The sequence below is a fragment of the Oreochromis niloticus genome, linkage group LG17 (assembly GCF_001858045.2).
Source record: "Oreochromis niloticus isolate F11D_XX linkage group LG17, O_niloticus_UMD_NMBU, whole genome shotgun sequence".
Lineage (NCBI taxonomy): Eukaryota > Metazoa > Chordata > Actinopteri > Cichliformes > Cichlidae > Oreochromis > Oreochromis niloticus.
In genome coordinates this window covers 36,251,511-36,265,905 of record NC_031981.2, presented here as the reverse complement: position 1 = coordinate 36,265,905, position 14,395 = coordinate 36,251,511, and the positions used below count along the sequence as shown (strand labels likewise).

The 14,395-nt window shown below is 41.5% G+C and overlaps 2 protein-coding genes across 3 annotated transcripts in view; both read left to right on the top strand.

Moving 5' to 3' along the window:
* The window catches only part of LOC100692997 (neuron navigator 3), a gene marked incomplete at its 5' end in the record, with an annotated part of 34,078 nt that extends 28,658 nt beyond the window's left edge, over positions 1–5,420 (top strand). Inside the window, 1 exon segment of the mRNA XM_019356052.1 lies at positions 2,294–5,420. Coding sequence (XP_019211597.1) covers positions 2,294–2,413 — 120 coding nt within the window.
* A 2,028-nt stretch (positions 5,421–7,448) lies between these two features.
* On the top strand, positions 7,449–14,379 carry LOC100693265 (zinc finger protein 345). Of its 2 annotated transcripts, none has more exons than XM_019356054.2 (8): positions 7,449–7,672; positions 8,371–9,380; positions 10,368–10,542; positions 10,633–10,725; positions 11,267–11,362; positions 11,460–11,570; positions 12,490–12,613; positions 12,828–14,379. In XM_019356054.2, exons 3-8 carry the CDS (start codon positions 10,384–10,386, stop codon positions 14,300–14,302), a joined length of 2,058 nt encoding a protein of 685 aa, XP_019211599.1. In that variant the 5' UTR covers positions 7,449–7,672; positions 8,371–9,380; positions 10,368–10,383; the 3' UTR covers positions 14,303–14,379. The 2 variants fall into 2 exon arrangements, with proteins under 2 accessions (XP_019211599.1, XP_013129609.1); XM_013274155.3 differs by having other exon boundaries at positions 10,340–10,542.
* The last annotated feature ends 16 nt before the right edge of the window (positions 14,380–14,395 follow it).

Sequence of the window (14,395 nt, the reverse complement as noted above, 5' to 3'; positions counted from 1 at the left end):
GAGAGACACTGAGCCTCGCGTTGTTCACGCGCCGCCATCTTGGTCTTATTGATGCTGACGCTGGTGTTGGTATCAGATCAATACCAGCATCGCAGCATCGATACTTTATTTCTGTCCTGTAAGTTCAGAAAAATATTTTTTTGGAAATGAAAAAATACACCTCAGACATGCACTATGAAAAATGTCTGAGCTTTTTTTCTGTGTTTATTGTGTCACGTAGGGCCCAAAATGGCCTCCGTACAAGGAAGTGGTAGCTCTAATACTGACCAGTAACGCACCACCACACGCACACTGCAATGGGTTACACAAGATTTATTTGTTCCTTCTCCGGGTAAAACTACTGGCTGAAGACACAACTCTGGCCAGGAATCCAAGGCCCAAAGCCACCACGGTCAGGATTATTAGCCTTTTCAGGCCTGACTTCGTTCGAAGCTGGGTCTCCACATCACATCCTGGGAGCTAGAACTTCCCCAAAACTGGTCCAGTTTCCTTGTCAGGGGCACAGAGAGTGTCCAGTCCAGTATTTGTTTTCCTGCCTCCCAGCACATCCACTCACATCCCAATAAAAATGAGTCCTCCCTCCAACATCCTCAGATTATTTTAAAAGCAAAACCAGGCCAGGTTAAAAATCTTTTCCTTTAAAATGTGCACACTTCCTCCTGGAGTCTCCGAGGCTTCCCTACTGCACCAGTGTCCCACAAAAAACAACGACCAACCCCACTTCCTGTTTCCTCTCCCCTTTATAGAGAAGGGCTCCAATCCTCCCCAATCAGCTGTTCCCTGTACTCAACTCCAAATAGCTGGCAGCTGGACTAGAGTAGAATCTCCACTCCCACATGGGTGTGGCCCACACTTCACATCAAACACCAAAAAAACACCAAAGCATGCAATTAAATACAAAACAAAATCTAACGTGATGCCAGCCCAAAAGCTTAGTGGGGGATTCTCTCCATCCTTTTCCACCATGCTATACTCTGTAACAACTGTCATGTCTATTTTATTTATAGCCTATATGTATATTATGAAAATATGTTTGCATATGTTTACTGATGATGTAACTTATTTATAAATCATGACAAACTGCTGTCTCTAAGCGTTATGAGTTAAAAGTATCAGTGTCAGTAGTAGCCATACTGGCCTTGGATCTACTTGGTATCAGACTGATACTATTTGCAGTACCGCACAGCACTATTAGAAAAGAAGGAAAGGTTGAGAAGAGAAGGCTCCTCAGTACCACAGTGACCCACCCACACACACACCAGATGCTTAACATGACGGAGAGTTGGGAGACGAAGCAGGAAATGGAGGAAAGCGAGAATTCATTATCATTATTGCAGCCCAAAAGGATATAAAGACTAGTCATCCAAAAACAACTGGCTTGATTTAACAAATGTGTGTGTGTGTGTGTGTCCACTTGTGAGTGTTTGGAGCGCAGGTGTACCACAGCTCATTTCAGGAACACTTGAAGTGACACGCCAGAGCAGCAACTGCTCCATTGCAGGGACAAAAAGTGCTGCTGTTTTATTGCGGGTGATATAGCACAAGGTTTTCTGTCTTTTTTTAAGAACATGGAGAATATAAACAGAGAAGGTTTGTGGGTCACTGCATTGAGTTGTTGGAAGTTAGCAGTTGTTCATTCCTTACATTGTGAAAATGGAAAATACAGTCAAAGAAAGAGTAGATCACATAAGTAATGATTCCAATGAACACCCATCTTTGAAACTATTATGATGTATTAGGTGAAAGGTCAGACTGCCAGTCTGCTTCAAGTATCTTTTGCACAAGAGTCAGTCTGCACACATCTTTGGGTTTTAATCTCAGATACAAACCTGTAAGGTTTCATAACTTCATCTTGCACATTTGCGATGCTATGGTGTCCACAAACAGGCCTGTGAAAGTACTATGTGCCTTTGTGGTAGTTACCATTACAGTATCTCTTGAGCACATTTTGCCATGGTAACACAGACTGACTGACTCACAAGGTATAAAATAAAAACAGGAGTCACAAGCTTAGAGTTGTGTAAAATTCTTGATTGATTTTGTGAAATCTGCTTTTGAATATTAGCAACAGTAAATCCTAACTGTAGTAATCATTTGGAGAGTCCTCAGATTTATCTTGTAAACTCTTGGCAAATGTGCCGATCACCAGGCTAGGAATCATCACACTCATCAGAGCACAATCAAACCTGTACGGCAACAGTAGAGGGCTGCTAAAGTTATGAAATGCTCAGGTTTTCCTGTTTTGAGTGTCTCTAGTTTTCCGTTCCATTCTAACTCTGCTGTTATGTTGCAGATGAACATGCTGCTACGGCTGCAGGAGGCAGCGAACTACTCCAGCACGCAGAGCTGTGACAGTGACAGCACCAGTCACCATGACGACCAGCTAGACTCTTCACTGGAGTCAGCACTATGAGAGCAAGAAATACTGATCCCCTAACCCGCACCCCCTTGGACCTGCCAGAACCTGGGAACTATCAAACCCCCTTCACTACCGGACGCCCCTATAGTTAGCAAATGATATATGAAAAGTTTTATTATCCAAAATGATTTACCCAACATTTGAGAGAGAAAAAAGCCTATTTTTACACAGCGATGGTGCAATATTAAATCAGATTATTTTATGTCTTAAAGATGTGTCTTCAACTTGGTCCCCGGTGATCAAAAAGGTAAACGACAATATGCATAAGATCGAATCTATTTTACTGACATCGGATAGTGTTCGCCAGTCATTTTTAATGGATGTGTAACATTTGAAGAATACAACTTTTCATATATATTATAGGTGTGGGTGTGTCTGATAAGGACCATCACACTTTGTTCACACTTTTCATTTTGGGTGTGAGAAAATGAAAGAAGTTCACCGTGATCAAACTGGATTTTTTGTTACCTAGTTATATTTTCAGGTGTTTACATTTAGTTTTGTCGTGTATGTCTTTCCTTGTTTACAGAGGTGCTTCTCACAGACACACACTCATATGAATGCACTTGCACACAGGCAGCAGGAGGAGACTCTGTTAATGAAAGCTTTTATAAGTTCAGGCCATCATTTAATCTACAGTCCAGCCTGCCACAGTGTCCTTGAGCAAAGCACCATATCTCCACTACTTCTGACTACCCTGATCTCTTACACTATCTTTCAGGTGATGTAATGCTCTCTAGTGGCCACAGGCTGTTTTACATCCAGTGTTTTTACACACAAATCATCAGGTTTCAGTAAAAGTTATTTATGGTCAACTAAACCTGCTCCTTACTGGGTTTGGAGTAGATTTTGTTCACCACTGTACCACTTTTAAAAAATATCCTTACTTTTTGTGAACATGACGAGGGTGTAGCTAATATTGGAACATACTGACACAATCTGCTGCCTCTGTCTAGTTTAGCCTTGTGGTGCTGGTCTCCTGCCCTGAACGTTGTCGGCATCAGGCACTGCCAAGCCGCTCCTCGCCCCCCCTCCATGCCGACAACAAGCACAACGAAAGCGCATGGTCTGTGTGTGTGTGTGTGTGTGTGTGTGTGTGTGTGTGTGTGTGTGTGTTTGTGTGTCTTACAGTCTCACTGCTACTGTGAAGAAAAAAATTGAAAAGTGCCAACGTTTCGTTTCAATTTGACTGCCAAATGTAAACACAATGCAGAGCCGAACATGGTTGTAGACTTAGATTACGCTGTTCTTGGCCTGCTGTCAATGTTTAGCTGAAATGTACCGTGATGAGAGCAGACAGCGCCCTCCGTGGATTGTAACAGGAGTAACCAGGTATTTTTGGTAATCTGCACAGGGTTTGGTGCAACGTAGACTGACCCTGAGTTCAGTAATACCTAACAGAGTAGCATGGTATTCTGCGGCCCTCATTAGAAATTCTTTTTTGACATGTGCTTCGGTTTCTACCCGTGAGGTACCCGAAAAGAATCCAAATTGTCGCATCCATATACAAGTTAACCAGATCAGTCAAAGAGCTGAACAGGGGAACAATGATATTGGTGCTTTCTCCACTGCCTTAAATGTTCAAGTTTTTTTCAAGCATCTTCTGGTGAGAAGACGAGATAGTATTGATATGCTTCCTGCTATGTCAAAGATGCTGCTTGCAGTGGGACAAACAGCCACTTTTGTTTGTTTTCCCTCTAAAGCACCCTTTCTTCTTTCTGACAGTTAGATTATAAAAGAGTGGATAGTGTATTTGAATTTGACCAATATTGTATGAACATTTAAAAAAGTATATAAAATAGAGGGCTTGGGGTATTTTTTTAAGTTGTTGTTTTGTGCCCAGTTGAGCTGGGCTCACTTGAACTGATAGGAGCACAACCAAACTGTTTCAGGTGTTCTTGCCTGATGAGCATGTCTTGAACCTTTTTAAAGGGGATGCATTATGAGGAGAACTTTACCTTTATGTATGCGTGTATCGGACGGAAGCCATTTAGATTTTTGATTGTCCTCTCTTTGTTTATCAAGTGGGTTGGTTTTGCACACTTTGAGGTTGGGTTGGGTTGTAAATACTTAAGTCTTGCACAGTGAATCAAAGATGCATTCTGCCCTGTTGATGTTCCAATATGCTTAACCCGCCGAATAAATTATTGTACTTTGAAAACAGAGAGAAAAAAAAGAAATGCAAAATTCAACACGCTGTCAGAAACAGGTGTGTGTCTTGTGGTGATTGGATGTTGTGCCTATGCAGGAGGCATACAGTGTACAGTAAGAAACTGCTTTTTTTTAACTCACTGGAATCACAAAAGGAGAAGAAAAAAAAATAGGCACTTACTCCAGTGTTCCTCATCCTGCCATGATATTCTCTGGATCTTAGGAATCCCAGTTGTTCATTAGAAACACTTCCCCTCTGGACATTTTAACTGAAGCTTACCGCCACGTTAGGCTTGCTAGCTGGCCGAGGCACCGAAGCTGATCTGACACCGTACTGTAAACATTTACCAACAACCAACAGGTGCTACTGGTCAGAGCCCACCAGAGACCAAGAAGTCATGTTGTCACAACCTCAGGACAATTCTATCCTCTACAATCCTACCTGTGTTCAGCTTCACGCGTGTCTCCGCAGCCAAGTTGTTGATGGTCCGCACATTCTTTTGGCAAAGGGGTGTAGTTGCATGCTAAAGGGGTGGTTGCTCCTTACCTAGACTTACACCCGCATATCAAACCTATCTACACTCCTGTTAACAGTGTACACCATGGTGACATTTCCCCACTTTAACACTTTGCAGTTACATCTCAGTTGAAAACCATAGCATTTACTCTGGTTTGAGAGAACGTTTTCTTCTTGTTGGGTGAAACATTTGTCCTTAAATGTTTTATATTTTGTACATTTGTATGTAACATATCATGTAAATAGACAGAGACAGTGATTTACCTCATCTGGAGGATTTTGTAGTCTTTGTAAAGCCCTAATAAATGGTATTTGGTGTCACACAGGCAAAAACGGCCTTTTGTGTTCATTTTACATTTCATGTCTCTTAGAATGATAAGAATTAAAAAGAAAAATATAAATAAAAAAAAATCATGTTCGAATGAAAGTAATCGCCAAACTAACAACTTGGGCATAAACAGTAAGTATCCATATGATTTAAAGATATAATACTAAACATGAAAAAGGAATATGAAACACATTTTACTTTAGAATCAGATCAGTATTTACTAATTGCAACAAAGATGGTGCTAGGTGTTGGCATTTACTCTAAAGAGTTTTCCATGCAGGACATTTTGTTATGTCACTGCTGGTGATATCATTTGAGTGTATGTCATATGCTTTGGATGCAGTCTGGAGTTTGGTTTGTGGGGAGAGTTTTTACAGTCCAACACAAAAGATGCACCTACCAAGATTATAAGATGACAACTATGGAATGGTAAATGGACTGACTCTTATATAGCGCTTTTCTACTCTCCTGGAGTACTCAAGGCGCTCTATACAACATGCCACATTGACCCAATTACACCCATTCTCACAAGCACTTTCTCTGTACTTAGTGCTTTCTAACTACATTCACACTTCAATGGATGCATCGGAGAGCAACTTGGGGTTAGTATCTTGCCCAAGGATACTTGACATGCAGACTGGAGGACGCAAGAATCGAACCACCAACCTTCCGATCAGTAGGTGACCTGGTCCACCTCCTGAGCTACAGCCACCCCAAAACTGAGAAGGATTTTGCAGTTTCTGTTGTGTCAAAGAAGGCCAGAGAAGTAACATGCTTATAATTAGGTGCTGTCCATTGAAAATATAATTGATTGAATGTCACAAATATTAGCTATAAGAGTGTAGTAAAACTAGGTGGAAATATCATGTCACAGACTATAAATCAAGCAGTCAAACATATTCCTGGATGGAGTAGAGCTTGATCTAGCACCAGAATTTAAATATCTTGGGGTCATTCTAGACCCAACATTATCCTTCAAGAGTCACATAAATAAAGTGTCCCAGGTACTTAAATTTAATAATCGAAATTTTAACCATATACGTAATAATTTAAATATGAAAGTTGCAAAAACTTATTTTTACTCAATCATCATCTCTCATATGGACTATTGTTTGACGTCCTGGTCACTTGCTTGTCCAACAACACTTAAAACTATTGAAAACATTTATAAAAGAAGTTTAAAACTGCTTGACAAAAAACCGACTTCCCACCACCAGTGTCATGTGTTAAAAAAAACATAAAGTACTGAACTTCAATAACTTAATGAAACTTAAAAGAGTCTGTTTAATATATAAAGTCTTACACTCCCTTGCTCCACCACCACTAAAGCAGTTCATTAGGCATAAAGAAAGCTCAGACAGGACCACTCGAGCTACAACCCGAGGAGACTTGTTTATACCTCACAGACGGACAGCATTTGGGCAGAACGTCCTCTCTGTCCAGGGTGGCCATCTGTGGAACAGTCTTCCTCAACCCATTAGAGAATGCTCGACTTTCAATTTGTTTAAGGCAAAGCTTAAAAACTGGTTATGGACAAATCAAGTGTGTGATCATATATGAGTTGTATAGTTTTAATGTTTTATTTGGGAACAGAATGGTGTGTATGTGTAAGTTTGGTGATGGAGTTTTTATTATGAATGAATGATGAATTTTTATGAATTATGTCTATTTTTTTTTATGTTTAAGGACAACAGATGGAAATTAGCCTTTGGCTATAATCTGGCATGTTTACATTCATGTAATTTGTTTTTACATTTATGTTCATTAGCATGCACTGTCCTAAATAAATAAATAAAAAATAAAAAAATAAAAAATACAGTTCATGTCACCCGACCAGTCACATGAGGTGGCTTAATCCTAAAATGTTTGTGATTTTTTTTTAGCATCTAGCGCTTGCTATATGAAATACATTGTTCAAAGGAAAAAAAACAAACAGATCTATACATGCTGGAGTAGACGGAATGAGGTGCTAACATAAAGGATGTATTCAGTAACCAATAAACGGTTGTTGTTGCAAAGGTGTTGTTTTATTTTGAAGGATTATCGTGTTCTCTTCCGGGAGCGCGCGACTGATGCCATAGCAAACATGGCACCCGGCACGACTCCTGTAACGGAGACAGAGGAAGATCTTAAAACCTTTAAATCTAAAGGAGCTCCGATCTCTTTACCGAAACATTCCTACTGGTTTGACTTCTGGGCTTTCGTGGTATTTGATTTCATGCTATTCCTCGTCGTGTATTTCTTAGTCCCATAAAAGGTAAGAATGAGTAAGCGTGGAAGTTTCCAGCTAAAAGTGGGTGGCTACGGACGTTATCTAACTTTTTTTGTCCCACAGCTCCAGAGCCTGATATAAAAACTGGGATTTAAATAGCGCAAATTTGAAATAAACAGTTTTAAAGTATTGATGCAGCTGTATCATACATACGATTCTGAGAGCTCATATTCAGTGGTTAGCCAGCTGGTATCGAGATTCAAGATCACTGCCTTGGATCTAGTATTAGCTATGCAACGTTTGCCTGAAAGGTCTTCAATTTACAATGTAAACTGTACTATATTTAAGAATGTACACTCTGCACTTCCTGTGTAGGGTGGGCCGTTATCGCTCTAGAAAAGTCATGTGCCTATCTTCGCTAATTTTGATGCAATAATGACGTCATGCTTTTATGTGCTTTTCGAAGTGCATCATACGAGCTATCCGGTGTAGAAGCGCAGTGATTTTTCCCCGTTACTAATTTTCTTCTGTTATCAGCTCCTTGTTTTGTCCAATCAGCCCTCCATATGCAAAATCTATTTCTATTACTGCTGCACTGAAACACGAACAGCTAATTCTCCAGTTTGAGATGCTGGAAATGTTATTGATTAGAATGTATAGATGTATATATGTAGTAGTTGTGATTATGTATTTGTGTTTCCTGTGTTAGAACTTTGTTTTCAAAGTACTTGTCTTTGTTAAAGGTTGGTTCCAGGACTTTGGCGCTTGAAGATGCAGAGTGCTCGCCCTGCCCTGCCCTTGGAAATGCTAACCCTGCTTTGAATCTAACACCATGTGATTGGATGTCATACATCATATGGCTGCATAACAAACATCTGAACTACAGAACTCCTTCCTGCTGTGACTGGACTGTCTTCCTTAATGCATGGAATCCGTTTTTCTGTGGGGGCGAGAAACATTTGAAGTGTTGTATTGTTGAAAAGTCACAATGATGTCATCAGGACTTATAAAATGCTTTGACCAGAAAATTACTAAGACACTGTTGTAAGTGTTGTCACTGTCAACTGTTAAGTAGTTTTATTAATCCATGTTTTATTAATAATGTTTAATTTTCTCGCTTCTTCCTAATGTTTTGCTTTTGTTTCCATTTTTTCTGATCATCACCTGTAAATAACTCTGACATCTCCAAATGAATGTATTGTCATAGCAAGCTATGTGATCAATTGGTGTGGGACCCATATGGACACCAGAAGATTAGCGTCCACCTTCACTCGTGAAAGAACAGTGGTGTGTTGGGAGAAATACTAGAATGCCGAAGTCATGGAAATTTGCACATGGAAAACACTGCAAATAAAGTTTTTAAATATCTTTCAAATAAAGATAACGTTCTCTGTTATCTGTTGGATAAACTTGGCATTTATCAGCATCACATCTGTTATTAGGATCTGAGTACAGTGTTAGGTTCTTATACCAAGTTCATAACTGGCAGCGACTGCACTTTTGAGACACATAAAGCGCAACTGTTTAGCTGATGACTTAAATTTTTAGAATTAAACGGTTTTTTTGGGGGGGGGGAGGGTTTACACTTTTGGTCGCTTGTTCATGCTTTTATTTTGAAAATCACATTCGCCCACGTGTTTCCGCTTTGCGTTAGGGCTAATAGCAAATTGATTGCTGGTTGCAGCTTGCTAGTGACTTTTTTAAGTAATTCGTGTAGTTTGCGTTATGGAAAGCGGTCCAGTGGAGAGCACAGGTCCGTGTCACAGCAGCGTTCAGTGGTACAGCGAGGCAGGCCGCCCATGTGTGCGCGCGTTAGCTCTTCACCACGGCTAAATGCAGTCATTCTAGTTAGCTATGCTAATGTAAACATGGGAAACTTAATGGGTTAACCGTTAATACTTAGGTTCATACAATATGTTCACTCTATTCGTGTTGTTTTTTTAAGTAAATGGAATTGTAAAACCCTATTTGTTCTTAGTGTTATAATTTTAAGTTAGTTAATCTGTTTTTAGCTAATTTAATTGGGCTATGTTCAAATACTGTTCAACATGACTAAATTTCTATTTCTGATATATTGTGTGAGTAATTAAATATGCTTTCAATAAACGGCAACATTAAGCTATCTACTTGGAAATGTTTGTAAATATTTTGAAATAACTGGGAATTTTTAATCGATTGCTTGTAATATGTGGCCATAAATTCACCTGAGTCCCAATTATAGAAACAGTACTTTTGTACTCTCAAAAGGTTATTGGACTGTTTTGCCAACAAGTTCAACTTTTATCTCGTAAAATAGGCTCCAGATGGATGTTTTATATAATTTTTTGCAATCCCGACATGTGTTACAGTGCTGCTTTGGAGAGCAGTGGTTTCCCTTGTGGTGTTTTAATCTACTTATTTTTAGGCAGCACCCTGAAAAACACCCAGTTTTTTCCCACCTTCATGCATCTCTCTGATGTTTCTTTAAGTTCCTGTGAAATATTTTGTTGAGGCATACGTGGCTCACAACAACCAGTCTTTCTTGAGAAGACTAGACTTCATCTATACCCACCGTAGCTTAGCAGCACCTGTACACCAGCGGGTTCACAAATGATTTTCTTGTAACTTTGTCTCTTGGTGCTAAATTATAAAGATAGTTTGTTGAGCTGTCACAAGAGGACATCTGACTTTCCAAAAAAGACATAACTCTGTCCACTGTGTGTGTTTAATCAGATATATTCCTGCCGTTGTCATCTCTAAGACTGCTGATACCTCCTATGCGGCTGATTTCCGCAGCCATGTGGCAGGTGGCTCAACGGAGGGATGTTCTCGACTATGAAAAGCTTGATGAATTTGTGACACTGGTCACGGCATCAGTTCCAGACCTGCTCAATCCGAAGCAACGAGGAAAACTGCTGCTTCGGCTGCGAGCCAGAGTGAGTCAGTGGGTGCACAGAAATGCATTCCACTCCACAACTGGGTAATCCAGTGACAGTAGCTGAACGAACACCTTCCTGTTGCTTCAGGTTATACTTGAGCTGTGCAGAAATGAGGAAACAGCCAACATCCTGTGTGTTCAGCCTCACCTGGAGCGAATCCGCCCACCGGGATACACAGGAGTAAGTTTTAGCACCATTTTGCACAAGTCCAAGGTCCAGGTCCAAAGTTGTGTTACTGTTAAAAGTTCAGTGAGTGAAGACCTAGCAGAGGAAACATTTCATGTGAACTCACCTCTAAATCCAGCATCAGAAGTCTGATAATAAACCGTGAAAGCCGATGCATTTTGGAAACAGGCGTAGTCTGTTGGTAGAGTTAAAATAGAGCTTTCTGAATGCAATGAGCAAAGCTGCATTCAGAGACAACGTGTTTTATTAGTATTATCAATAATGTAGCTGCGGTGGATTGATCACATTCAGGGCTTGTGTTGCTGTTAGTGTCATGTGGAACGTTTTACTGGTTGTGAGAGGTATGGATTAATTTAATCTGCATATTCTGTAGAGAGGGAGGATGGCTTCTGCAACAGAATAATGATTCTAATCATCCATCAAATATGCAGTGGATGATCAAATATAAATGTTAGCTTTCTGACATCATTTCTCGTCCTTTATTTATTGTTGGTCTGATAGTGACGAAGATCTCAGTTGTAATGATTTCTTTCAGAGTGGGGATGCAGAGGTGGATGCAGAAGAGGCCATCTTTGTGGAGCTAACCCAAACACTCCTGAAAGACCCAGCAGAGAGGGAACATTTTTACCAGGCAAGTGCTCTTACATGTAGCCAATCCATGTATTTCTTATCTTCTTCCTTTTAACTTTTCTTTTTTATAACTAGCTGTTAACGTTTGTTCTTCTCAGGAGGTTTTCCCCACAGAATATGGCCTCAGCTATGATGCAGACATGCAGCTGCTTGTGTGGGAGCTTCTCTCCAAATTAGAAAGACTCCTGCCGGTGCCAGACCTCGGTCAGGTAGGCCTACATGAAAGCATAATAGTAGCCATATAAGATTCATTATTATTATAAAATACTGTGCTGTACATCAAACACTGTTGAATGGTTGGGCAGCAGTCACCAATAGCAACAGTACTGGAGATGAGTAACAGTATTAGTAGTTTGTGAATGTAGTTTTAAAGATATAGATAAATCTTTCCCATCTTTAGCCTTTTCATGATTCATTTTATTAGATCAAACTCATTACACACTCAGTCGCTATTTATTTGTTTTTCTATGTTAATATGCTATATTTTAATAAAACGTGAAGATCTTTTGTAGTAACATGTTTTTCTATCATATTTAACATCAGTTTAAGTGTTTGTTTTTTCTTCTTAGTTTTCAACTACTCACCAGTTAATCAAGTATTTTTTTCGTTGTTTGGTGGATTAAGAAATTAATTACCAGGAACCTCCCTGATTTTTACCAGACAGTGAAAACTGTCAGTGCACAGCTCTGCTGTAACAGTGTTACATTTAGTTGCAGTTGGCTGATTGTTAGTAGGACTGTGTCTTCACTCAGTACTCCCCAAGACTTCACTGACTCGCCTGAATGAATATCACGTTGAAGGATTACTGTTTTAACACACTGTGATCCTTCAACAAAGATCCAGTCTCTAAGTAAACAGGGACAGAACAGGTTTCCCAAGAAGCCAGGTAAAAAACCAACAGCCAGAGTGAAAGCAGTCCAGTGATGCATGAGAAGATGATCTTGAAGGTGAGATTGGGCAAATTTCAATCAGATAAAGTTATTATATTTTACTGAGCTGGTTCCCGAGACTATTTGGTCACGCCTCATATTTAATCACCATTCCCCCTCCCTCTCTTCAAAACAGTTGTTTTTTGGAATTTAAACTTCCTCAGACTGAATCTTTTTTTTTTTTTTCATAACCAAACAGACTGTTTCCTGGCTTACCTCTGCCCCGTCTGTGCTGAAGGACTGCTTGCAGGTGCTCTCCAATCCCAATGACCTCAAGTCTCTCCTGCAACACCACAAATGCCTTGAGCACCTCAGCACCCAAGGTAAATCAGTTAGTCACTTTAAAGCTGTTCAAGGTTTGCTGTCTCACTTTTAATAACTGTCATATAAAGTTTTAGACCAGGCATCTACACTTTAAGGTGAGTTTTTCTCTCTTTTTTTGTTGCACATTAAAAAAAATATACCAGATGTAAAAGGTAAAAAAAGGGAGATGTCAGGAAACAACAGACTGTTTGTAACTTTTGTGTTTCTCTGTAGGTAACACAGTGGAGATGTCCACCCAGGTCTTTGCCTGCTCAGAGTGTCCCTTCTTCCACATGCAGGAGTCCTACCTGCTGCAGCACATTGAGCACAGCCACCCTGAGCAATATGGCAAACTCCAGAGGGCTGCACAGACATCTGAGACCCCCAAGAAGACGTTCCATCCTCCTGTGTTCCCAAAGCCCTTCCCCATCCACGACAGGCCCAACCCACACACATGCCAGGAGTGCGGCAAAACGTTCACGCGGGTCTCGGACGTGACTCGTCACCAGCGGACCCACACGGGCGAGCGCCCGTACACCTGTGAGGAGTGTCAGAAGGGCTTCAAGAACTCTTGGGATCTGACCAGACATCAGCGCATCCACACTGGAGAGCGCCCCTTCCTTTGCTCTCATTGCGGCAAACGGTTCACTCAGATGGGGCTGCTCAAACTGCATTCTGAGCGAACGGCTTGTGGCCAGACCTGCAACCCTCAGCTAGACCTAACAACAGAGGTGGTTGTGACAGAGGTGGTGTCAGAGAAGGGGGGCGCTCAGTATAAATGCCAGAAATGCGGTGAGAGCTTTAGCAGCATCCTGGATCGGTTGAGGCACAGGCAGAGGCACATCGTAAGGCGTCAGTACAAATGTTCCATGTGTGAGAAGCTCTATGGCCGAGCCTCGGACTTGAAGAGACACCATATGAAACACACAGGTGAGCGGCCATTTCCATGTGAGTGTGGGAAAAGCTTCACCCACGTGTGGCTTCTGAATAAGCACCAGCAGACCCACAGCAAAGAGCGTCCCTACCCCTGTGCAGAATGCGGAAAGAGCTTCACGCAGCTCCAGATCCTTAACAGGCACCTCCTGACTCACAATGGCCAGCGGCCTTTCCAGTGTTCATACTGCGAGAAGAGCTTTACCCAGCTTGCCAGCCTCACACGCCACGAGAGGATCCACACAGGGGAGCGGCCATACCTCTGCACTACCTGCCAGAAGTCTTTTCTCACTCACGGAGAGCTTGTGAGGCACCAGCGCAGCCACAGCAACTTCCGGCCCTTCAGCTGTCCTCAGTGCCCAAAGAGCTTTAAAACCAAGCGCGCTCATAGCGAACACTTCCACAGCCACACGGGCGAGCACCCGTTCGAATGCGGCCGTTGCGGGAAGAGGTTTTCCAAGTCCACCTCGCTTGTCCGACATAACCTGACTCACACGGGGGAGCGACCACACTCGTGCTCCCAGTGCGGGAAGACCTTCCTGACCTCTGGGGAGCTGCTCCTGCACAAACGCACCCACACCGGAGAGAGGCCGTACCCCTGCTCGTACTGTGAGAGGAGGTTCAGGTGCTCATCAGACCTCAACATACATGTACGGACTCACACTGGCGAGAAGCCACACAGCTGCGCGTTCTGTAAGAAGGGCTTCTCTACATCTACGAGGCTGAAGAGACACATGCGCACACACTCAGAGAAGGTGGATTTACTGAGTCTTTGAGCTATCGGGAGAAAATCATCTTGTTGGTCCAACATGACTGTTGTCATTTAAAATAAAAAGAGCCTTGAATCAGTTCACTGTGTGTATTTTTTT